Here is a 25,561-nt window from a genome sequence, read left to right as displayed (position 1 = left end):
GTTTTAACTCATGTATATATATGTTAATATAATTATATAAGCTTAATAAAGAGAAATTTTCTTCAATTTCTTAGATATCTTTAAAGAATTTTTAAAAAAATCTCTAAACTAAAAGTTTTGCTAAAAGTCTTACATTTATTCTGTACATACATTGGTATATAAACCTGCTATTTTAGATTAGTAAAAAGAAACTTTCTTCAATTTCTTAAAATATCTTTAAAAGTGAAAAACACAAAATTTGTTTTGTCGCTTAATCGAAACTTAAATAAGAAATGTTTTGTCGCTATTCGATTATTTTTAATTGAAAGTTAGTAATTTCGACTAATTAAGATATTTGATGATTTCAAAATATGATTTTGAATCAAAGAAAATATAATTTCAAAATTTTCTTTGATTATAATATATTTTTCCTGAAACTTATAATTTAAATTCTAAAATTGTATCTATTAAATCGCATATTGATTCAAATAATTGGCATTATTATTTTTATGCCATTTTTGAGAATCATTTCCTGTGAAAGAATTCGATTTATCATAAATTTGAATGACATCATGTCGTATTATTGCCAATTTACAAATACAAATATTTATATTAAGACCGAAGCGATAAATAAAGATAATAGACAAACAGAGATAAATAAAGATAATACAAACAAAAAATACAACATAATATTATTATTTGTCGATATGTTTCTCAGTATTCACTTCTTCATTTCTTTTTATATTGTAAAGAAAAAATATATAGATATACAGATATATAAATATACAGATAATTTTAATCAAGCGAGTTAAAATTTATACATAAAAAATATACGCATTTTACAAATTAGAACAGAATATCGCGAAGATAAAGTATTTTTTAAATATTGCATGCCGCGCACAAAAAACCATTAAATTAATAAATAACATTTATTAATTGATACAATTTAATTTCTTATACATCTTTATAAAACTTGCAACACACAGGATAAATACATGTACAATTTCAATTAATTTTTTTCATTAAGGCTAAAAAAATTTCTTTGTTCCATAACAATGTTTTACCCAATGTAATTTACGCCTAGTATAAAGATAAAAATAATTAATTCTATATATCTTTATATTTTTATAAAAATAATAGATATATATATAATAATCTTTATTTGTCTCGATTCTCATAACACGATAACAATATCTTAATGATGAAAACTGTATCCATTGTATCAATTCCCCATTCAATTTTTCTACAATTAGATCACTTATTATTACAATAACTTTTAAACATTTTTGAATAATTATTTGTTAATTTATTTTCGTTTACAATTTCGAAACTACGTACAAATATAAAAAAGTTTAGTTGACAATATAAGAATTAAATACACTATTTTTATAAAATTTAATAATAAACTTAATAATAAACTTAATAATAAAGTTAATACGTAAAAAATCATTTAATATATAAAATTATGCAAGAAAGTCTGCACAATACGAATTTGTAAATAATATCAATCATAGCATTGTGTTCGAATTTGTCGACCAAACTATTAAATGTAATGTATTAGTATATTTTGCTTTACTGGATAAGGTTCGATTGTTCCACTTTTTGGTAAATTTTACCTAAATCTGGCAATCCGCGCATGTGATTGGATAATCTTGCTTACCCAACAGGTAAAATTTACCAAAGGTAGAACAAGCGACCCTTAATCACAGAAATAAATTAAATTATGTGAAGTATACTTTTATGTACGAAAATATCAAAGTGTTTTGCCATTATAAAAACAAAGAAAGCTTGAGACTGACTTGTAACCTATTTTCTGCTTAATCTATTTGAAAAAAAAAAGGAATCTCTCTCCGCGAGAGCCCCTATTCAACAAATTAAAAAGGACTATGTACATACGTGCCTTATTCGATACGCTCTACATTCATTTGCGAGTATCGATATCAAAAAAGACTCAAAATCGCAATACTTTGAAATGCAATCTATCGGAATATAGTAGCTCTCGCTGTCGAGTATTCCGATCTATCTATTTCTCTGCAAAGTATATCGAGAGGAAAGGTATCGACATGCTCCTCGCGGTTTCGGAGTCGGAATATCAGTAGCGATTCCTACCAGAGACTTCTGGGCCGTGGATATTCGCGAATGGCTGACCCGACTGTCGTCGTCGTCGTTTCTATCAGGCGCGCCGCTTGCTACGGGAGAACCATGTAAATGTCCGTCACGTCGCGGGGAAAAACGCGTGCGGATTGTATCGGCGAAGCGAGGCGCGGCGACGCGCGCCGGAGAGACGTGAGACGCAGCAAAGAGTTGCCCGACGGTGTCGAGTCGAAGGCCACGAAGATTCACGCCGGGAACGAAGGGGAGGAGGATTCACGCCGCAGAAGGCGATCATCTTAGTCTCTTGCCTCGCGGATTGCTCGAGAACAGATCCCAGGAGTTGCCGTTTCGTGTCGGGATAAGCTCGGCGACTAGGGCGGATACGTATGATCTGTCATCATCTGAAATAATACATCAGGAAAATCACGAAAGAGAGAGAGAGAGAGAGAAAGAAAGAGAGGGAGGGAGAGAGAGAGAGAGAGAGAAAGAGATAGAGAGAAATCACGGATGCATTGCTTACCGCACAACGGTAATGCCGTCGACACGAACCTGGCACATGCTCCGTTGGCTTCCTTTGGATTTAATTACGAACGAACGGACTGTTTCGTTTTAATGGGTCGCGTCGACAGAGCACGAGGGTGACGCGGCTGAAAATCTAGATTGGGGCAGCAGGAGGAGATTTCTCCCTTGGTATCAGCCGTGTCGCCTAGGGGACGTTTCCAGGGATACCGGGTCAGAGATAACACTAAGCTACGCTGGGAAGTACAATCATTTGTGTTCTTGAGAGGAAGTTGTAGGCTTGTACGTGTTCATTGTTATTGTTCTAGAATGATGTTTGTAAATACTGCATGGGATCTTTTCAAGGATGTAAGATTGTCCTTTGTATATAGATGAATTTGAGATAAATACGCACTTTGTATAGATAATTTGAGATAAATAAGTTTCTAATTGAAACTTATATTTCAAAATATTGAAATTATATTTTATTTATTTATTGAAAATATGTACAAAATATTGTGTGAACATTAAAAAAAAACATTAGGAATATAATATACGTATGATATCTTAAAGAAGCTGCTGCATGCTTTTAAAGATTGTTGCTAATTGTAAAATTCGGCGTTCATTGAATATCAATGTTGCAGACCTAGTTATGGAGGATAGTATGAGTGTAAAATCCATGGAATCAGTGGCGACAAGCGATGAATATGAATTTGTGAACGAAAAAGGTACTAGTAAGCAGCAGCAAGCCCTTTCAGAACCACCTATGTTAAAAATTGCCAATAACGGTAATCTGGAAGATCTGCAAAATAATCTCCGTGAGGTCTGTACAACCTTTATCAGCCTTACCATGTCGTCTTTCATCTATATCTACAATAGATGAATGCTATAGATCAGGCCTATTCGAAATATAGCTCTTGAACTAAATACTCCCACTTCTCTATTGTCTCGTTGAGCGAGACAAATAGAAAACAGAAAGGGACAAACACTAGAGAATAGTCAGCTTCTTAATATTGTTACGTATGTGTTACTGAGTAGAGCTCTATCTTTTTTTATTTTTTTTTCTCTATCTCGCTCAACAATGCAGAGAGAGAAGCATTTAACCTGCAAGCTAAGTATAATTTTTGGATAGGCCTGCCATATAGATAACGTATATATATATATATATATATATATATATATATATATATATATTATATATATATATATATATATATATCTCCACTTTGTGTGATAACTGCAGATTTTGACAGAGGACTCGAAAATGGAAGGAAGTGAGTTCAAAGTGACGAGTGCCAGCCAACAAAATCAGGAGAAGACGAAGAAAGTAGGCCACAGTAAATTCTATGATGTTAGTTGTGTTGTTTCATCAGAGAAGCAAGATATTATGAAGCCAGAAGATTATGTTGAGGAAGGTAAGTTACTGACATAATTGTAAACAAAAATGAATAATACAAAATATGGCTTAAGATCTAAACAGGCTTAAGATCTAAAAGTATGTTTGTGTGGTCCAGAATTAAACACATTGTCGCACGTTCAACAAGAATGTACTATTTTCAATGGTGTTACATATCTGGGAGCAGCTGCTATAAATGCACCAAAATCAGAATGTGAAATCCAACGTAATATGAGTATATTAAATGCAGAGCAATCCTTGACTTTAGGAATAAGAGTTTCCGTCTCGGTACCGAACAGTTCTCAAGGTTCAGTTATGTGAGTAATTCAGTCTAAATTTAGGTGCACAAATAGGTTATCTGTATATATATATATCTGTATATATATATATATATATATATATATATATATAAAATTCTATAATATATATCGTAATTTTTTTTAGTTTATATGATGCAGCAACACAACAAGCTATTGCACGTTATGAAGTGCAACGTATTCTGTTTTATGCACGTGGTGAGAGTACTGGTTCATGTGCAGCATGTTTTGCTTTTACATGGTCACACGGTGATACTTTAGAATCTGCCATTTATCAATGTCATGTTTTCCGCTGTGATATACCAGAAGCGGTATGTTTTACACTAATTGTCATATATATGCAAATAAAAACTATAATTATAGGGCTATATTCTGTAAATACTTTCTTGATTTCATAATTCATTATAATCATTTTAGTATATAAAGTATGTTGTTATTGATAAAACATTTAAAAGCACATATATTACTGAGAGATAAATATATTTTGTCATTTTTAAATACATGTACATATATATAATATTAATATGTATAAAATAATGTATATCTTAATAATTAATTTATTATTAATAAAATAATTTATAATTATTTTATTTAGGTCGGACAAGTATCAGCTTGTTTTTCAAAAGCATTCCACAGAATACCGCGTTCAATGACAAGTTCTTTAACAGGCAGTGATTTTAATGGTTTCAATGCTGGTGAAAAAGTTAATTCTAGAGTATTTATTTTTGAAGTCACTATGGAAATAAAAGAAGAGGATGGAAAAGGTGGTTTTAGTACAGTTCCTAAGGATAGAAATTGTTTCAAATTACGAAGCAATGTGGCAAAACAAGTTTGTTTAAGTATTCAGCAAGTCTCCAGTAAAGAAGGTGGCATTACACTTGAAGTCGAGAGATGTTTCGGAGTTCTTGTTAGTCCTGGGCGAAATGTTAAACACAGTGATATGCGACTACTCGAGATGGTAAAACGAGATTCACACCAGCAAGTTAATTTTATGTCTATAATCAGCTCAGATGTTCGCAATATTACAACAATTTTGCAGCAAGTTAATACTGGACCAATAATGCAAGACAAACAGTGTTATAATATTTGTGGACGTTGGGATCCTGCAGATCCTGCTTTGGAGACACTTAATATAGAAACTCCCAGAGAGGGTAAAACTTTCATGACTATAGCCGTCGATCTGGTTATTAGAGATATTCGAGAGCCAGTAAGATTTGTAATAGAAACATCAGTTAAAGTATTTCCGCAAAACGAGAGATTTTGGTATTTTAATAAAAGGAATCTTGTGCAACAATTTTATCTTAATTCAAAAGAGGTGAGCGATAAATGTATTTATTAGTTTGTTACATTTATATGTCATTTTTCATTTCTATATTAATTTTTTTTATAATAGGTAATTTCTGGAGATGGTACAGAGATACATTATGAAGTACAAAGTATAGAAACATCTGGTGAATTAGATAGAAACAGATTAAATCTTGCTTTAAATCTGGCATCTTTAATTAGATCGCCTTCTTTAACTAGTATTGACACACTTACACCTAAAGAAGAAATAGATTCAGGTAATAAATTCAACATGGAAAAATTGTCTCATTAATTTAATAATACAAAATATATTTACTAACGTTTCGATTTCTACGTATAGATGGGGATGAACCTATGTTAAGTGGTACAGGCGAAGTCTCGAAGGATTGCTCGGCAGATGAACTGGCTAGTTGGGCTGAAGTTTTAGATAGTTGGCAAATTAACGAGCAACGTCCAAAACTTCTTATAAAACTAACAAAACAAGGAATTCCTGAAGCTTTACGCGGTGAAGTTTGGCAACGTTTGAGTAGCTGTGACAATTCACAAGAGATGATGGACAAATATAGAATGTTAATTACGAAAGTAAGTACTTTATATAATTTCATATAATAAAAAATGATTAATAATCTTTTCTGAGAGATATAACATGAATTTTGAATAAATATACAGGAAAGCAGCTGTGAGAGCGTAATTTTAAGGGATATTAATAGAACATTTCCAGCTCATGACTTCTTTAAAGAAACAGGTGGTTTAGGACAAGACTCTTTATACAGAATAAGTAAAGCATATGCTGTTCACGATGAAGAAGTTGGGTATTGTCAGGGCCTCAGTTTCTTAGTTGCTAGTCTGTTACTCCATGTAAGTAGTTACTAAATAGTAATTTTATAGAAATTTGATTTTGTTGAAGTGGCAGTTCTTTACAAATGATATATTTTGTAACTTTTTGTTAAGTATTTATCGACAAAAACGAATGAACTGGTATTTTTTTTAGATGCCTGAAGAACAAGCATTCTGTGTTCTGGTTAAATTAATGTACGACTATGGTCTTCGAGATTTATACAAGGATAGATTTGACAACCTTTACATGCGATTTTACCAACTAAATCGTTTAATAGAAGTAAGTCAATCTATATGTATAATAATCTGATATTTATATTACAATGAGTTATGCACGAAGCTACATTCTACATTTTGCTTCTAGGATCAATTACCGGAACTTTATAAGCATTTCTGTGATCGCGGTGTAGAAACGCACATGTTTGCCGCACAATGGTTTCTAACTCTATTTACTGCTAGATTTCCATTATATCTTGTCTTTCATATCTTGGACGTATTTCTTTTACAAGGACTCGATACGTTATTCCAGGTCGCCCTCGCTTTATTGATGGTAGGCTATTAGAAACAATTTAAAAAGTTCATTATATATATTATATATATATATATATATATAAACAAATTATATAATTATTTTGTTGATTTAATTGATATTTTTCTTACATTTATTTTATAAATAATGTGTATGTTAAAAAAAGTAATTTTATTTTTCAGCTTTGTAAAAAAGAGTTATTACAATTAGATTTTGAGAGCATATTGAAATACTTTCGGGTACACTTACCAAAACGTTGCCGAAACGAAGAAGTTGCACGCTATGTTATGAAGTTAGCTTGTTCAGTGACGTTAAAGAAACTGAAGAAATATGAAGCAGAATTTATGACGTTAAAAGGTAATTTTATATTCTATGTTTGAATTACATACTTCCCTGTTCATCTTTAAACACAACATTCCATCAATTCATTAGAAAATACTACATATCGTGTTGTACATGCATGTACATTTTATGTATAATTGAGCAACATTCAGCAATCATTGCCTATTGATTATGAATTTGTTGTCAATGTTGGTATAAGTTTTAGGCACATGTAAAAACATTCGTACATATTACATTTAAAACCAAAGAGGCAAAGATTCTTGCATGGCAAGAATTATTACTAACATAATTACATATAAAATGCAACGAGTTTTTAAGTTGTGCCATAGAACATAAATATATGTAGAAATTCTTTTGTAATTTTTCTTTTTGTAATTCTTAGAAAATTCTTTTTAATTTAAAATCAAATATAATTAAATTAAAATATAGAAGAAATATTGTGCTATATATTTTAATAATAATATGATAGTAATAGTAATATAGTAAATTAAATTTATTACAAAATAATTGAATATATTATAATATATATATATATATATGAATTATATTAAATATAAAATAAATCTAATTATGCGTAGGACATTGCGTGCACGTGCATATTAAACGTAGTTACATGTAAATTCGACAAAATACACACGAGATAGAACTTGATACTTTTCGAATTAAAGTATAAAATAATGTTTCTAGTCTCATAAAGAAATATGTTAATATATAGCTGTTTAAATTAACAAACATTAGTAAAAATTTTATAAAAACTTTATGGCTCTCTATACAGCAGTATTTAAATAGTTTACAAATATGAAATGTGTGTGTGAAATTTGTAAATTATTTTAGTCAGGTGGTGGTTTTGTTTGCCTGGTTATTTTTTTTTTTTAAATTGAGTAGTGCACTACTTGGCGAAAATACATCTTGATTATTGTTAAAGTATGAAAAATTTGTTAAGAGTTTTAAAAAAAGCGAGCAGAATATTTCAAAAATTGTTAATAAATTGTTAATAAATAATAAGACTAAAATGCGTGAAAAGCACTTATCTAATTTTTCAATATAAAAATTATTTTAGTAATCTTAATTTATGCTATATGCAAATAATTTTATTTTCACACGTAAATATGTTTGCTTTCATTTAGTTGCAAATAGCTCGCAGTTTAATATAATATTTCTTGATTATATTATGATTGAATATTAATAAAAATATTATATATTATTAAATACACAATGAATAATTATTAATGATATTAATGGTAATTTTGTAAAGTGTAAAGATTTAAAAATAACAAATAAATTAATAGATTTATTATTATGGTCGATTAATATTTTTTTATTCTTAAATTTTTTGCAATTATGAAATTTATTTAAATACGTATGAGTAAAGAATGAAACTTGGATATTAAAAAAAATCAATAAGGATATTAGAAATATTTAATTGTATTTTTTTTTTATTCTATTGATTGAATAATGACTGATGAGCAACTGATCAAATATAACTTCCGTAATATAAAATACTCATGTCGAAAATTGTAGAACTATTATATTCTTCCTGTGCTATTGTATTACAATGGCTATATATGTGTGCTGTGAACATATAGTACATTAATATCTTAGAGAGATGTCATGTTATCAAACCTTTATTGTAAGTTTAATTTTGTAAAGTATTATTTATTTTTTAACGATATCACATTGGAAAAACTGTTATTATGTTTGTTATTAGAATCCATGCTTATTGGCTGTAGCGCTTGTGTCTACGACCTCTTGTATTGCTTTTTATTTATACATTATTTATTATTGCTTAGTGAAAAATAAATCATCTCAGAGTACTTTTAGTTTTGTGAATTACCTATTTTATCCGATAATATCCTATTCCTAATAAATATCTAGTAAGCATCTGCACTTCCTATCTTCACATTTTTGTTTTCTTGCTATATTGGGTATGCATGGCGCATCAAACAAAATTGTCAGCACTTGTTTGTATGGTACTAATTATTTCTCTTATATATCTATAGAAGTAGTGTAGTATCGCAATATAGGGTGCTTTCTAGCAAGAACATAGTCAGACACAATGTAACAGTAAATCATTACATTCTTGTTGTTTGCCTATGTTAAACAAGGATGAAACGATTCATTGTTACACAGTGTCTGATTGTGTCTTTGCTGGTACCTATAAATACCACAATGCTAGATTATAATTAACAAAAAGAATAAAAATAATGAGATATAATTAGTTATATATACTTGTATTTATAATATAAAGAAAATTTTATCTGATCTAGAAATTATATCTATGTGTAAGAATGATAAATAGAAATATTTTTATGTTGAAGTATGCATAAGCTGTTACGCAATAACATAGGCTGATAAAGCAGTGACTATAGGCTGACTAATCATCAGATAGCTTTCACTATGTATATACTGAAATGTCGTTTATATTTAAATTTGAAGCTGACACAGTTAACAATATGATAGTACAGTGTATATCAATTATTATCACAAGAAATCACAATTTGCAATAATTGGATATGTGCAAGGAATGATAAAGGCATCCTTCTAGATATATTTTATCAGTCAAGTTTGTTTTTATTACAATGTTTCAAGATATAACAAGGTTGTAAAGTGTACGTGGAAATTTCGGCTATCAACATTGTCACTTGAGATATATAACAGATAAAGATATCCAATATAGCTATATCAGCGGTTTAAATTTGATCATAGTACATTCCTGTAGTACATAGCAAAGTTGGCCGTTCGTGTTAACACGATATCTGTCAGTTACGTTCGGATTATCTGTTTTTAACGTATCGGTGGCGCAAATATGAGCCATGCAACGAAAGAATTAATGAAGAGTAAGAGTGAAAAGTGTGCTTATATAATACTTAAATGTGCAATGTTCAGAAATTGTTGCCGAATTTCTTTAGAAGAAACGTGTGCAATTCAAAATAAAACATTTGTAATACATGTAGCAACATCAAACATGACTGATAAAATACATGAAATTTTTAGCAAAAAAATCTAACTTATGCAAAAAAATAAAAGTGTATTAAAAAAATATTTTTATAACTATTTATAATAACTTTTTTAATAACATTGTATACAATTATGCATTTTACGAATTTTAGGAATTTATAGCTATAAATTTATACGAGAGAGAGAGAGAGAGAGAGAGAGAGAGAGAGAGAGAGAGAGAGAGAGAGAGTAAACATAAAACAAAATCTCGACATAATAAACATAATCTAATTGTCTAATCCATTAAATTCTTAAACTTGCCTAAATGAGAATTGTTTATTCCTCATGTAGAAGCACAGGAAAATGCTGATGAATACAGTAACGAAGTGGAGCAATTACGCGGTACAGTGGCTAGAAATGAAGAAGAAAAGCAAAGATTGGAGGCAGAATTGTTGCAAATTAAGGAGATGTTACAGCGTGAGGTAGCTCGGGCAGACGCCGAAAGCCGCAGAAGCAATGTCATTATAGCCGAATACAAGCAGGTATTTATAAGATATTATATTATACATTTGAGTTTAAGTATTACAGATAGTTGCAAAAATATTTACACGTTCCAGATCTGTCAGCGTTTGGAAGATGATTACAACGCTGCGAAAACAACATTGAGCGAATTACGAGTATGTAATCTCTGGTTTAATTTTGATAGCGTTAACGGTTTATCAAACACAGACTGATAACAATATATTTCAGGCAAAGGTTTCAAAATGCGAAAAATGTAGGACATGTATAATGGATTCATCAAACATATTGGCGGATATCGCACATCCTTTGGAGAATCGAATAGATCCCATGCTTCATAGGGTGCAGGAAAGAGTGCGTGAGTTGGAGCTAGAATTAGCGCAGACGAAATTAGCACATGTCGAGGCCGAATGCCGGAATCAGGTGGGCGACAAGGATACGTTTTGCATAGTTGATAGTTTGTATCTTTGAATTCTAACGCAAATCATTTGACAGTATCTGACACATGAGTTGCACGCCACCGCTTCAGAGCTGCAAGCCGCGCGAAATAGTTGGCCATGGCTCAGCAAAACTTTGTCCAGTATAAAGGAAGCGGCAAACAAGAGAGAAGCAATGGCTCCTACCGCGCTGAGAGATCTGAGACGCGACAGTGCGCCCGGAGGTGATCTGCACCATTTGATACATTCTCGTGGTCGTGAAACGCGCGATAGTCTCAAGGAAGTTGTGTGATGCAGTAAGTACAAAGTACAATACCTCCTAAAAAATAGCACTACAGTGAAATGAATATGAAAGTAGAATGAAATATATATATATATATATTACGTAAAGCAGTTGCTACATAGTTGCTGTATAGTTGTTGCATAGATATAAAACAGAGACATTCATTGACGAATAAAATATCTGTCAACAAGTAAAATATATATGTCAACTATCAAATATTTTTTAAAGCAAAGAATAAGATGGAAGACATAATGATTGCGTTTAGTAGGCTCAACTGTTGCGGAGCGAATCTGTGAGCGCTCTCTCATTGCTTGGTGTATTCTTCTAGATCATCCAATACAGTCTGCTGAACGCGACCATTGTCGCACGATATAAAAAAATCTTTTATATCAATGCGACTATGAAGCGACTATTTGTGCAATCTACTTCCGTGATATGACTTTTAATGCCCTTCCTGTGCGTGCTTGCGAATAATGATAGTCTAATATTCGATATTAAATCATGTTATTTTCATGTTTTCACTATGCAGACAAAATGCCATTAGGAGAAGAATACGTACATCTTGGAGTCGTGCGCCAGGCACGAATATGTGAACATAACGTATGTTCGTAGTTATTTAATGTACTGTTATTTGTTAACTTGATATATTCTTTGTCACGCTCCCCAATTGAATTGCGCATCAAATGCTTTTGATCAGGCAGCCCCATTTACATAACAGCTGATATTATATTGAAAATCATTGTTATAAATTTTGTTACATTTTAAAAGTAGATTTGTTTCTGTGATTTTTTTTCCTTTTTTCGACACGCGTATAAACGCTTATAATAACATTATTTTTTACGTTTATTCTTTTTTCTTTCTTTCATTTGACATATATCAATATGTGTAAATGTTGTGCTCGATATAAAAATTTACACAACACGCGGGTTACTAACGAAGAACAACCGAAAAAGAATCACATTACGTACGTAAACATGATAAATTATTTACAATAATAGAAAATAAAAGTAAGTACATATGCCACGTTTTGTATGAAACTAGTCTAAGCATGAAAGGGAGAAAATGCTGTAGAGACTTTTATCTATACATACAGTAACTTTCGAGTAACAATAGTCATGACAATTCTATTGAACAAATGCGTGATTACGAAAATCGGAATTTACATAACAGAAGTAATTGTTTTATTTATTTTTCTATTAATTGATTTTCCATTATTTAATTTTATCTGAATTAATATAACATTCCAAAATAGTGCGAATGCGTTTTCTTCCATGTATCTTTATTATTAAGTCCATTATATATTCTGCAATAACTTCAATTCAACTGATAGTAGTAATTGATAGTTACATACGTATATATAGTCTTGACAGTTCTGCTGACATAATATTCCGATAATTCTACTAATTCTATACGTTAAGTTTGATATTAAAAACTTTCACTATTTTAGTTTTATATATACTTTTGTCACACTGATAAACACGCGAAAAGTATATTTTAATTTCCCATTTAATCATGGGATATTAATAGTAAGAATGTAGCAGAATAGACACACATGTAAATTACACGATAGTTGCAAGATATTTATAATACTGTTTAATTATAATTTGCATTTTGTTTTGATAAAATTTGTAGTAAGACGAACGTTACTAAAAGCCATAGATTGTAGTATTAAGGCACTACTTAAAAATGCAATTCCATTGATGTGTAATTTGTCTAGTATTATAAGATGTTTCCACAATAAATTTGCTATACACTTATAGCACATTCTTGACTATCAAACTTAGCTTCGTAAGTCGTGCCATTTACTTATATACAAGTGTGATATATTTATTTATACAGATTTAAACAAGAAAGAATTAAAAGAGATTAGAATCTTATGCAAAAAAATATTAAAATTGCGTATATGTAAAATTAAAGCATATTTGTGCCATTAAATTATATTATGAAATTTACTGAAACAGTCAACGCACATTTTTTATTGTATTTTATTTTTATTTTATTTTTTTTATTAAACTAAATTTAGTAAAATTATTAACGAGTAATATGTACACGATTTCAAGCAAAGTTTATGGTCTCTTTGACTTACACTCTAGCAAATAACCGCTTGTATTGAAAAATGGAAGACTTTATTTCTGTAAATACTAAAACACAACAGTCAAAATCGTTTCAAACTAACAGAATCATGTAAAGTCTTAGGCTAATTACGTATGAACCATTGTATACCCTGTAATTTCATTCCACTGAAATAAAGAAAGATATCACGTTTCAATGTAAAATATTTAATATTAAGAAGCTCGTAACTTTTATGCCATATAATGTGTACATGTTTACCTGTATTAGGATAAAATATATTGAGAACATTACATTTGTTCAAATTTTATATCGATTTTATTTGTCCAAAGTTTTTGCATCACTGCGAACTTAACTATGTAGTTTCAGTCTTAGGTAGGAAATTTTAACGAAATTATCAAACAATTACAAAAATTAATTTCATATTAGTTATCACGTTTGCTATTGACCTACCAGATATCACATAGATATATGTTACACTCTATCAAAACTTAACATATTGATAAATTTTCATAAATCACATCAAGGACTGAAATATTAGAGATATTTAACAAACTATTGAAAAAAAATTCATAAAATTGTAAGAAAATATACGTATATATATATACGTACATGTATGTGTGTGTATATATACATACATATATATATATATATATATATATATACACACACACACATACATATGCACCCATACAAATCGATATGTGAATATATATTATGTACATGTATGTACTTTTATATATTACGTATACGTAATGTGCATACACGTGCGTGCCTGCGTACGCGCGCGTGTACACATACAAAACATGCATACATGTACATATATTATATACGTGTATGCATAACATGTTAAGACTGCGTAATAATTTGAATAATAACAAGAATATTTCATATTCATAATAATAGAGAAAAGCTCATTGATATTTTAATACACGTTTATAATACAGGAATGAAAAATTCTTGCAGTTATTCAAATGAGAGAAAGAGAATATCATAGAAAATACATTCAATACATACAATAAAAACAAATATTATACTTAATGAACATAATTTATCTATTTAGTTTAGGTATCTAAGATTGATTTTGGCTACATTCCGAAACGTCCTCTCTGAGGAAAATTTTATTCGAAATATAGTGTATGTAACATATACTATTATATTGAATAAAATTATTATTCTCGAAGACGTTTTGGAATGTAGTCCTAGATATTTTATTACATAAAACATTGCATAGGTTTGAAATATTTAATAAAATATTATGTTAAAATATATAGAAAGAGGTAGTTTTATTTATTAGTTTGATTTTAATGAATAAAAAAATTTATCCATGATTTGGAATACTCTTTATGTATGAAACGCAAGCAAAAATATTTTCTAAGATATTTACTTTTCAAGCCTATACTGCAAACTTGTCAGGAGCATCGAAGAATGATATGTAAGATAGTACTTTAATGCTGCAATTATGTCACGCTCATGTTTTACTTTCTCTTTTCTTCCTTTTTCTCTTTAAAACAAATCTTTTTATTTACCATGTCCATTATCATTTTCCATTTCATTGTAAGCTACATCACTTTCACTTTCTGAAGAACTGCTATCAAAACCTTCATCCTGACCTACATAGTTAACATCATCTGGAAATATAAAAATATTATAAATACATTATCTTTAAAATATGCACAGTATGAAGAAGATAGAAAGATACAGTTACCTGCAGCCTCATCAGGAATTCTCAGATTTTGTCGAGCTTGCATATCAAAATCAAGCGGATTTGCCATATCCAATATCCTCAGTAACCATATAGGAAAACCATTCTGCATTACGTAAATATCGTTTTCGTTCTCCAGATCGTTTTCGAGTACGTCAATTAGAGGTTGTAAATTTTCAATATCATTAGCATCCACAGCCATCATATTATTACCTTCATCATCTCTATTGTTATTTGCTAAATCGCCGTTTTCTACCTCAATCGGTTCCAAAACACCAAGTCTTGGTGCTTCCGCAATACTTGGCGATTCGGAATCTGGTATATAATCCTGAGCTATGCTAGGCAACTCATATTCTGGTGTTATATCTTGCGCGGAAACAGAATTTGGATAACCAGAATCCATGATCTCGGGAGACCAACTATTCGGAGGTGTTTCAAGCGGAGAAAATGGTTTAACTTCAACATTATTCATTCCAGCAGCATTTGATACATCTTTACTTGTACTAACATTCTCTTCATTTTTCAGTGCTGACGTGAAAACATTACTTGTATCTTCACTACTTTTACAAGGTACAAACTTATCATTTCTTAAAATGCTAATTTCTTTGGCACAATCAGATAAAGAATATTTGCTAATACTCTGTGACTTGGAATTTAATAATTCTCTAGGCGGATTTAAATCTTTCTTCTTTATGCTTAACTGTGCAAGGTCACTAATTATATTTTCTAAGTGTGCTTTTGTCAGATCTGTTTTTGCTAATGTACAATATACACTTTTATCTTTATGATTAATACTCTCATTGCCTAATGAGACATAGGATGCATCTGCATTTTGGATATCACTCACAATAGATTCATGATTGATATTATTTTCCGTAAATTCTTTATTAGTACCTTGTATTAATTCTGCAGACATGGAATTATCAACATCACTAAATTCTTTATTTTCTAAACACAAGTTTTGTTGTGTGCTATTACTAGCAGAAGAGTCTATGTCTTGTCTTGAAGTATTTGTAAAATTACTACTCGAAGAAGTGGCATGTGGTTTAATTGTTTCTGTAATACTACTATTAGACTCTTGACTAGATTTTAATAAAATATTATCAATAATATCTGATACAATTTCCTTAATTTCTTCTGGTGTGTCCAGTAAAACACTGCTATTCATTGCGGATTTTAGTTCTCTATATTTTAAACTTTTGTTAACAATATGAGTAGTGGATGTTTTTGTATGAGGTGAACTTGTATATTTTGGTTTATTATTAAAACTATAAGCATCTAATGACATCACATTTGTCATATCGTTATCTTCATAAATTTGATTTTTATCTGGAGTATGTAACAAAAAATTTATTTCATCTTGTGTATTTTTCTTTGGAAGACTTTCTTTGAAACAAGGTATATCTTTTGCAGTAGAATCTTCTGTATTCATAGCTGCTCCAGTTGCCATTTCAGATTGATGAAAAGTACTGTTCAATAAACATTGATTGTTGATTGATGATTCATTTTGATAACATGTACTAAAATCTTGCAAAGAGTTATTCATCTCAGAACTGAAATAAAGTGTTCTTAGTGATGTTGATGAACGTGAAACAGACATATGTGATTGGAAATTCGACATTGAAGCAACTTCTTCCATAGTTCTTAAATTTATCTGATCATTTTGTAATAAAGCTGATTCTACTGTAACTTCATCATCTGAAGTTTTTAATGTCAAACTGTTGTTGAGTGCTGCTGCGGACATATTAGAAGCAGTTACTTGGGCTTCTACCTCATTTAAAGTTAGAGCAATCGAATTACTTGGTAATTCTCGTTCAGTGTATACTAAAGAATCTACATTTTTAACTCCAGATTGTTTGATATCGTCATTATTTGCATATGGCTCTTTTAACGGTTGAGATTCTTCTACTAAATCATTTTCACCATCAAATAAATAAGTGTTCTCTTGATTAATAGAGCAATTTTCGGGAATGATAATACTGGGTTCTTCATGCCAATTTTCAATATGAGGATTTTGCGCAGATGAATATTCATTTGCATCCAATACTTGATTTATATATGAATCATCAGATTTATTGTCCCATCTATTCATTACATCTGTAAAATTACGTTCTTCAAACCAATTTTCAGTATCAAGATTTTGTGTAGATAAATATTCCTCATCTATGTACGCAGGTGTCTCATTTATGCTGGATTCATAATCCCACCTGTTCTCATCTGTAAAATTGGGACTGTCATGCAAATTCTGAATATGCGGATTTTGTTCAGATGGATATTCTTCATTTGTATCTGCAGATGTTTCATTTATGGATGGATTAGTTACATGATCCCATCTATTTTCCTCATTTGTAATACTAGGTTCTTCATGCCAACTTTCAATATGTGAATTTTGCTCAGATGAATGTCTTTCATTTTCGTCTACAGCTGTCTCATTTATGGGTGGTCCAGTTGCATAATCCCATATATTCTCTACATTTGTAGAATCAGGATCTTCAGAATCATATTCATTATCCCAATCATCCTCCATGTTCATATCATCGCTAGATATTTCATCATAAGAATCCACGGAAGGATTAAGTACTGCTGGTCCATTTTCTCGATCTACAATGCTCCATCCTGCATCTGTTAGAATCGACCTCAGTGTTTCTGTCGAGATGGTGTACTTAGTCATAAAGCTTAATATACGGTCCAAGTATATTTCATAGACTCTGGGTTCGTCTTCATCATTTATACTATAGGATAAATAATTGATATAATATATCGCTTCATCCAGTACTTTTTGTTCGTCTGAACGAATGTCATGTCCTGTAGAGTATTTATACGTAGCAACTGTATTAAATAATGAGTGTTGACCTTTTAACTGAATATATTCATCTGGCATTAAAATTTCTAGTCTTGAATCTTTTCTTGGTGAAATTCTATGAAACACTGCCATTTGCGTTAATGCACCAAATTCTTCAGTGCCTTCAGGTCCATTACAAATTCCGTGAAATGTCACTCTATAATATGGATATCTTACCACAATATTTTGTGCCCTGTTAACAAAGTGAAGATAAAAATTAAATTTTTTTCATGAAGTAAATTTTCAAGCTTTACACAATTACTTACCAGTCTTGAAATTGTTCCCTTGTCCATTCAAACTTATGATCTGGATGTCTGTAGCCTGATAAATGTGGAAATACTACATTATATTCCATATTTGGTGTTGTTATTATTGCTACTTCTGGTTTAATATAGCCAAAAATATTAAAAGGGAGATCGATTAATGTATCTGGATATAAATGTTCAATCCTACAATTAAAAAATATTTTTCTAAAATAACAGATATATATACAAATAACTTTTATAATAATGTTCATGCAATATAAGAACATACAATTCAATGCAAATTACAGCGTTTGCATTCTTCAATTTTACGTCATTGTCTGTTACACTGCCTTCACAAATCTCTATTGTAAGCTTCCTTTCTCGAGAAGACAACAATTCTGTGGTTAACGGTGCTGCTTTTTCTTTGTATCTCTCTAGCACTTCCCTATCCACATCTACACAAAGTATCTGCTCCACTTCAGGTATCCCTTTCAAGTACAACAATAAACCTAGCTCGCCGCAACCATAGTCAACAATCTGTAAAAAAAAATTTTTATATGCATTCATAAATATAAGAGATTATGGGAATTAATATAATTTTATATTTTGAAACAATATGTCAATATATTTAAAATAAACAAGATATTTAAACGTACAATACTCTATCTGGTGATTTTTACACAAAACAGGCGGCTGACAACAAGAACCTACTCAAATATTTCACAATACCAACTCTACACTAATGATTGCGAGTAGTGTTGTTATAATAACACATACGTTAAATTTACATTGTTATAAGCATTCAAGATATCGATACCTTCCACAATTTTCCTTTGTATTCATTGAGCACATTCATCGCCGCACAGTATCTTTGTATGTATGCCGGTGGATAAAAGTTGCCTATTGTCCCGTGTGTCCACCACAACGTATTTTCCAATTCCGAATCGTTGAGTGCATCATAATCGTACCTGAACAATTCCTCTTCATATGCGACATCGGGCAAGAGTCTCGTTTTTCTGACACGATATCTATCGTATATGCACTTGCCCAGCAAATAGAGCACGTGGAAGAGTAGGCCGACCATGTTCGTAAAAATCTTTTGAGACTTTTTCTAACACCGCTCTGCAAACTCATACCGTTCTGTGTACTAAACCGACAAACCAACACAGCGCAGCGATCAAGCGGCTTCAGTATCGGAAGTCGGAAGATTCCGAGACATGCGCAGTGAAGAGAATTGTAGCAGACGCTGATTATTGTTTTAGGATTCAATTGCATATGTGAACGTATCTGTGCGTGTGTATGGTGTGTGAGGGGTGTATTGTAAGTGCTTCTCATGGAGGGACGAGGGGGAGGGAGGGAGAGGAAAACAAAGGAAATAATGGAGGGAAAAATTTTCTATCACATATAGGTATGTGTGTGTGTGTATTGTAATTTATAAAATTAACAACAGTCGATTTTATTAGTTTATTATGTTACCAGCAAACGAGAATGGATTAAAATTTTTTTAATGCGTACTTTAAATCCATGAAAATGGATTAAGTGGATTGAAATGGATTGGATCCGAGCTGACACTAGTTTAATATTTGAAAAGAAAAAAACATTCATATTTAAAGGTTACAAATTTTATTTCTAAGACATTTATAATAATTATACCTAAAATTAACTACTTCAAATTGGTATTAAAAAACGCACCTTAATGAGAAACCTGGCATCTCTGGATTATGAATCTTCTACGTTACATCATTTCTTCAATTGATAAATGTATTATTCATTCTCTACAATTACAACCAGCTAAACTAGTAATGAAATTATATAGATATAATAAAAAAATCATCATTTAAGATATATTTACAGATATAATAAAGTATAAACAATTTACATTACTATGAGATAACATTGGGTAAGTGATAATTTAATCTCGCTTAACCGTTGTCACGTGATTAGCCTAATATTCGAGCTGTATTCGAGCTTGGTTTGCGAGTGTTCAAATTTATCATTTATTTTACTTCTAATCAAAGAGAAACAAAAGAACATAGCTCAATTATTTTTACGTTACAACTTTTAACTTAGTTGGATTAAAATGAAAAATTTTCTACTTATTTTGAATAATTTAAGTAGCATTTATGGTCCATTTTTAAATAAATACTTTTTTTATTTAATTAGATTGAAAAACTGCATTTCACATTCAGAATGTTGAATTGAGCAGTATTCACGATGTACAAAAAATGCTAATATTTTTAGATTGGAAGGCATAGAGATATGCTCTATGCAATTCTTATAAATGAATAAAAATGCATTTGGGATTGGAAAGGATTCATTTTAACATTTATGAATCCGTATTTCTGAAAATATGAATCCGTTTTAATTTATTTCAATCCATTCTCGTGTGCTGGGTTTGCAACCAACAAATAATAAATGTAATACCAAATATTTATTGCAAGGAAAATTACAAAAGATTTTACTATTCCAATAGATATTGTATAAATAATTTATACAATACTGTAAAACGTCGTATAAATCAGGTCATCATCGTATAAATTAGTACATCGTATAAAATAGGTCTTAAACTAATCTTTGTAGACCAAGTTTCATCAATGTATAAGATTAACAATATAATCTTCTCAGACAACAAAAAGTATCTAAAATCAGGCCATAAGGCATTTTTTGCGTCTAAAAGACTACTTAAAAACATCTTATGTCATAATTTTAGATTTTGTATTATTTGGATTGGTTTACTTTAGTCTTTATCTTCTTTTAATTCGAAGAATTAAAAGTAATAAATAGAAAATTAAACCGAGATTAAAGTTCATTGAGTTAAGTTAATCTTACATACATTTATGGATGAAATCAGACCTTAGCTTCTTCAATTTTCTTTGCTATTCATTTGCTGTTTCATATTACATAACATTTCAAATTATCAAATTTTTATAATATAAATATTTTAAATTTAATAAATATAAAAATATTGATACAATAAAAGTTAACATTTTAAATAATTTAAGGAGCTCATTATATTAGGTGTTGGAATTAATTCGTAGCGTTTTTTAATGAAAGAATGTTATTTATTTCACATGAGCATTAAAAAATACATTAATGAAAGTACTTCCCATCACTTGTAAAACGCTACGAATTAATTCCAACACCTAATACATAAACTTATTATATAAAGACTAAGAAAAGTTTTATATTATATAAATGTTATATATATATATATCTCATATATATATATTGATATATATATATATATATATATATATATATATCAATAATATAATCACTTTCAATCTCATCAATCTTTTTGTGACACTGCAAGGATATTTTATATATAATACATTTTCAAAATGATAAAATTATAAAAAAATTACAGATTATTCTAAATCATATTTAAAAATAATACGACAAATTTGGTGACGGTACTATCTTATAAGTTATTTTAATAAATGATAGTATTTTTTAAATATGTGCTCTAATAAAAATATATGGAAATGTATTATACAATAAATTATAAAAACTTCAATTTTTAAATATAAGTATAATGCACTATTTACGTAAAGTATATTACATTGCAATGCATGAATTAGTTCTCCAGTAAATAAACAATTTATTTGTTCTATATTTTTGTAACTAATCAGTGAATCGCAATGAAACTTTGCACAAATTATTTTTAATATTTAAAATACTTATAAAAGAAAAATGTAAAATTTTTTATCCATTTTATTTATTTTTTTAAATTTTCATTTTTACAAATAAAATAATTAAACTACAAAAATGTGTTATTAAACAAAATAATAATCTTATTCACAACTTTCATACATGTATAATTTATTTGAAGTGTACAGGACATTTAATAGTTAAATATATTTTTATAGATATCTATCTCTGACTATTATTTATTAAAATAACTTATTATTTATTAAAATAACTATAAGGAAGTAAACCGTCACCAAATTTGTCATATTATTTTTAAATGTGATTTAGAATAATCTGTAATTTTTCATAATTTTATTTTTTAAATTAAGAGTGCTTGGTTCTTGTAATAACTTACTTTAATTAATATTATACATTTTACGAATATTGAATATATAATACCACAAACGACAAGTAAAGTTATAAACCAATAAAATTATAGCGGAGAGAAAAAATTTGAACGTTAATTCTATGACATAAGAGCAAATTTAATTTGCAAATATAGGGATCGCAAATTATTTGCAGATGTAACGAATATTTATTCTCTTTTGTACTCGCTACAAAAATTATTTCCAACAAATGTAAAATATTTATTAAATAAAACAAAAATAAGAAAGAGCATGCAGTCGCATACCTAAATTATTTGCACAAGTATATATTTAAAATAAATTAAATATGTAAATGTTTCGGTTAAGTGGTGACTATCATTAGTACAATCAAGAGAATGCAAATGTTAAAAAATAATAAATTAGCACATTAAGATGTCGCAGTACAAAATTCCAAAAATTAATCTTGTCTTCATAATCTCTTTTATAGAGAAATTAAGAATTTATTCTTGATAACTTGTATGTTAAAATACGGGATTATCAGATTCTAATAAAACAAATATCAATAAGTAATAATATCATTTAATATCATTCAATTAAAAAATTAAGTGTACTTAATTATAAAAACTTATCCGTGTTTTCATAACTATCAATATAATACAATAATGCGATGCTATCTTGTTAGAAAAATATTAGTGTAAATGGAAAAATATTATATACGATGGTTATATATGCGAATAACAACTTGCGTATGTGGCTGTATACTCTTTCTTATTTTTGTTTTATATCATCAAGCCATCTTAACTGCAAGCTGAGCAGTCTTAACTGACATACACATTTCATGATATTAAGACTCCTAATGTTAAGAAAGTTATAGGGAGAAAAGGAAGGTTTTTATTAAAGATACATACAGTATGTTCATGAATGATAATAAATTTTGTCTTTTATTACAGCCGATTCTGCAGCCGATTTATCATATGAATATCAACATTTGTTGCAAAAGATAAGGGAAACTTCAGAAAACCTTCCATCATTGGATCAAACTGCTTATTTTATTGTACTTTAACTTTGTTTTTACTGTACGCATGCGCACAAAGTTTCCTAGAGTAGAGTGAATTCTTGTCACCTCTCATCGCACTAGCGGTTATAAAAAAGGAAAATACAAGAAGAGCTCAGTCAATCACTTAATCGTTTAGTCAATCGGATAACGCATTATTACATAAACGTTTATTGATTTATTAATATTTAAAAAAAACACAAAAGAATCAGTTTGTTCCTAAAGTCATTGTGGAATTAAAAGAATCCCTGTGACGGCATCTTCAATTAATGTTAGCATAATATATTTTATTTTATTATTTTTATTGGGACACGAAAATTGCATAATCGAATAAAATGTCCCACGAAAATTTTCAAAAATGGCTCGACGAAGTGATGTCGAAGATCATCAAGAATTTTGAGTTGGACGTTGACAGTACTCGGTACAAGTTATTAGAATCTATCAGCATTTTTATTACATCCATCGTGTATCGTATACATTTGCAATTTGAAAATAAGACAAATAAACAGAATGAGGAATTGTTTATAATACTAAAAAGATTCAAGCCGAATCTTTTCCAGATATATCGTACTGATCTTCAATTTCATAATGAGATCTTGTTTTATCAAAAGTACACCCGACCGGATGAAATCTATGCTAAATGCTTCTATGTCGAAGAACGGCCACCTCTCGATTATGTAATTGCTTTAGAAAATGTTAACACACGAGGATATTACGCTTGTTCATGTGTACACAATCCTCCAGTGGAATACACATTAGCAGCAATGCGCGAGTTAGGACGATTTCATGGCAAAGGATATGTCATGAAACAGATGCAGCCGGAAAAGTTCTTCGACATCGTGGAACAAATTCAAGAAATTAGATACACAAATAAATTTACAGATAATATCTTCAAATTTTGTTCCAACATTAATACATTACGAGCGATCGAATATCTTCGCAGTCAGAACTATGATGCAATTTTCTGTGATAAGATGGAAGCTTATCTGTCGAATGCATTTGACAAAGTGATGATAAAGACGATACAACCGCTTGAACCTTTGGCCACGTTGTGTCATGGTGATTTTACATTAAGCAATATGCTCTTCAAGACAGAAGACAATGGACAACTTCACTCAATGCTAATTGATTTCGCGCTTATTAAATACTCGATGCCCGCCATCGATCTTTCTACATATCTTTACATATGTTGTACAAATGAAATGAGGAAAAACAAATTTTCCGAGTTCATGCAAGCCTACCACGACGCACTAAAGGATTATCTATTGGACGCTGGTATTCAAGACATTGAGAAATACTCGTATGACGCTTTGTTGGACGATTTTAGGAGGGGTGCTCTCTTCGGTTTCGTTATTATGTGCAGCTTTATACCGATATTACTAGGGCATCTCAATTCAGAATTAATGATACAAGAGATAATAAATTTGGGTCCTTTGGAAAGTGTAAAAAAACAGAAATACATGGGCGGAGACGAAGTATCCAAAATGCTAGCTGAAGCGTTACTGCATCTGAAAGATCTTGGCTGCCTGGAACATGTTTTGTAGTTTGCGCGAGATAATTCGGACGCACGAAATGTAGGATGTGTTCCATTTGTAGAAATTATTTCATTCTTGTTGTTTATCAAATGTTAAACAAGGACAAAATGATGTTTATAAGCGCTGTGAAACATCAAATGGAACGCACCCATAATCTATATCGATTAACAGCGCATTAACCTATGGGCTTTTTTGGGGTTTGAGCCCTAGGGTACCGAAATGTTAGGGGCGCCACAATTTAAAAAATAAATGTAAACCGAAGATTAAGCAACATTATTTTATAATAACAATTGTTCCGATTTCTAAACATATCATAGTTAAACAGATAAAAGATCAAAACTTTAAGCTTTCACTAGCAGATCTATTTTATAATTCTTGATGAAAATTTCGTTACCGTTATAATACCGTAATAAAAAAACAGCGTAATGACGTCATAACGATAATGAAATTTGCGTTAAGAATAATAAAATCCTGCAGCACTGTTCTGTAAGAACAAATGACAATGAAATCGATGTCGAATCGACGTCGATTCCAATATCATTTCTTACTGGAAATATGGTAATGATGTAGCAATATTGTATTGTTATGACGGTAGCAATAATAAAGAGTTTAGATAATTGT

The 25,561-nt window shown here is 29.9% G+C and overlaps 3 protein-coding genes across 6 annotated transcripts; 2 read left to right on the top strand and 1 right to left on the bottom strand.

The window, feature by feature from the left end:
• Positions 1–2,065: 2,065 nt before the first annotated feature.
• GAPcenA (GTPase activating protein and centrosome-associated) lies at positions 2,066–13,848 on the top strand. 4 transcript variants are annotated; one of them, XM_087404040.1, is made up of 18 exons: positions 2,066–2,940; positions 3,216–3,394; positions 3,815–3,986; positions 4,068–4,284; positions 4,412–4,595; positions 4,880–5,242; positions 5,324–5,599; positions 5,678–5,846; positions 5,930–6,171; positions 6,259–6,447; positions 6,581–6,706; positions 6,791–6,976; positions 7,138–7,312; positions 10,586–10,776; positions 10,852–10,911; positions 10,985–11,176; positions 11,249–11,486; positions 12,003–13,848. In XM_087404040.1, the coding sequence occupies exons 1-17, from the start codon at positions 2,922–2,924 to the stop codon at positions 11,480–11,482; spliced, it is 3,174 nt and encodes a 1,057-aa protein (XP_087260166.1). In that variant the 5' UTR covers positions 2,066–2,921; the 3' UTR covers positions 11,483–11,486; positions 12,003–13,848. The 4 variants fall into 4 exon arrangements, with proteins under 4 accessions (XP_087260166.1, XP_087260165.1, XP_087260164.1 ...); XM_087404039.1 differs by having other exon boundaries at positions 2,066–2,874; positions 4,880–5,599; XM_087404038.1 differs by having other exon boundaries at positions 4,086–4,284; positions 4,880–5,599.
• Positions 13,839–19,541, bottom strand: Hen1 (Hen1 methyltransferase). The gene is made up of 5 exons (XM_011051672.2): positions 19,153–19,541; positions 18,625–18,872; positions 18,357–18,539; positions 15,252–18,283; positions 13,839–15,174 (listed from the first exon to the last, which is right to left on the bottom strand). Exons 1-5 carry the CDS (start codon positions 19,417–19,419, stop codon positions 15,065–15,067), a joined length of 3,840 nt encoding a protein of 1,279 aa, XP_011049974.1. The 5' UTR covers positions 19,420–19,541; the 3' UTR covers positions 13,839–15,064.
• Positions 19,542–22,206: 2,665 nt separating this feature from the next.
• LOC105143369 (hypothetical protein) lies at positions 22,207–25,201 on the top strand. The gene has a single exon (XM_011051671.2). It carries the CDS (start codon positions 23,741–23,743, stop codon positions 24,947–24,949), a length of 1,209 nt encoding a protein of 402 aa, XP_011049973.1. The 5' UTR covers positions 22,207–23,740; the 3' UTR covers positions 24,950–25,201.
• The last annotated feature ends 360 nt before the right edge of the window (positions 25,202–25,561 follow it).

Source organism: Acromyrmex echinatior, chromosome 3 (assembly GCF_024713525.1).
Source record: "Acromyrmex echinatior isolate Ae372 chromosome 3, ASM2471352v2, whole genome shotgun sequence".
NCBI lineage: Eukaryota > Metazoa > Arthropoda > Insecta > Hymenoptera > Formicidae > Acromyrmex > Acromyrmex echinatior.
This window is presented reverse-complemented; position numbering and strand designations above follow the sequence as displayed.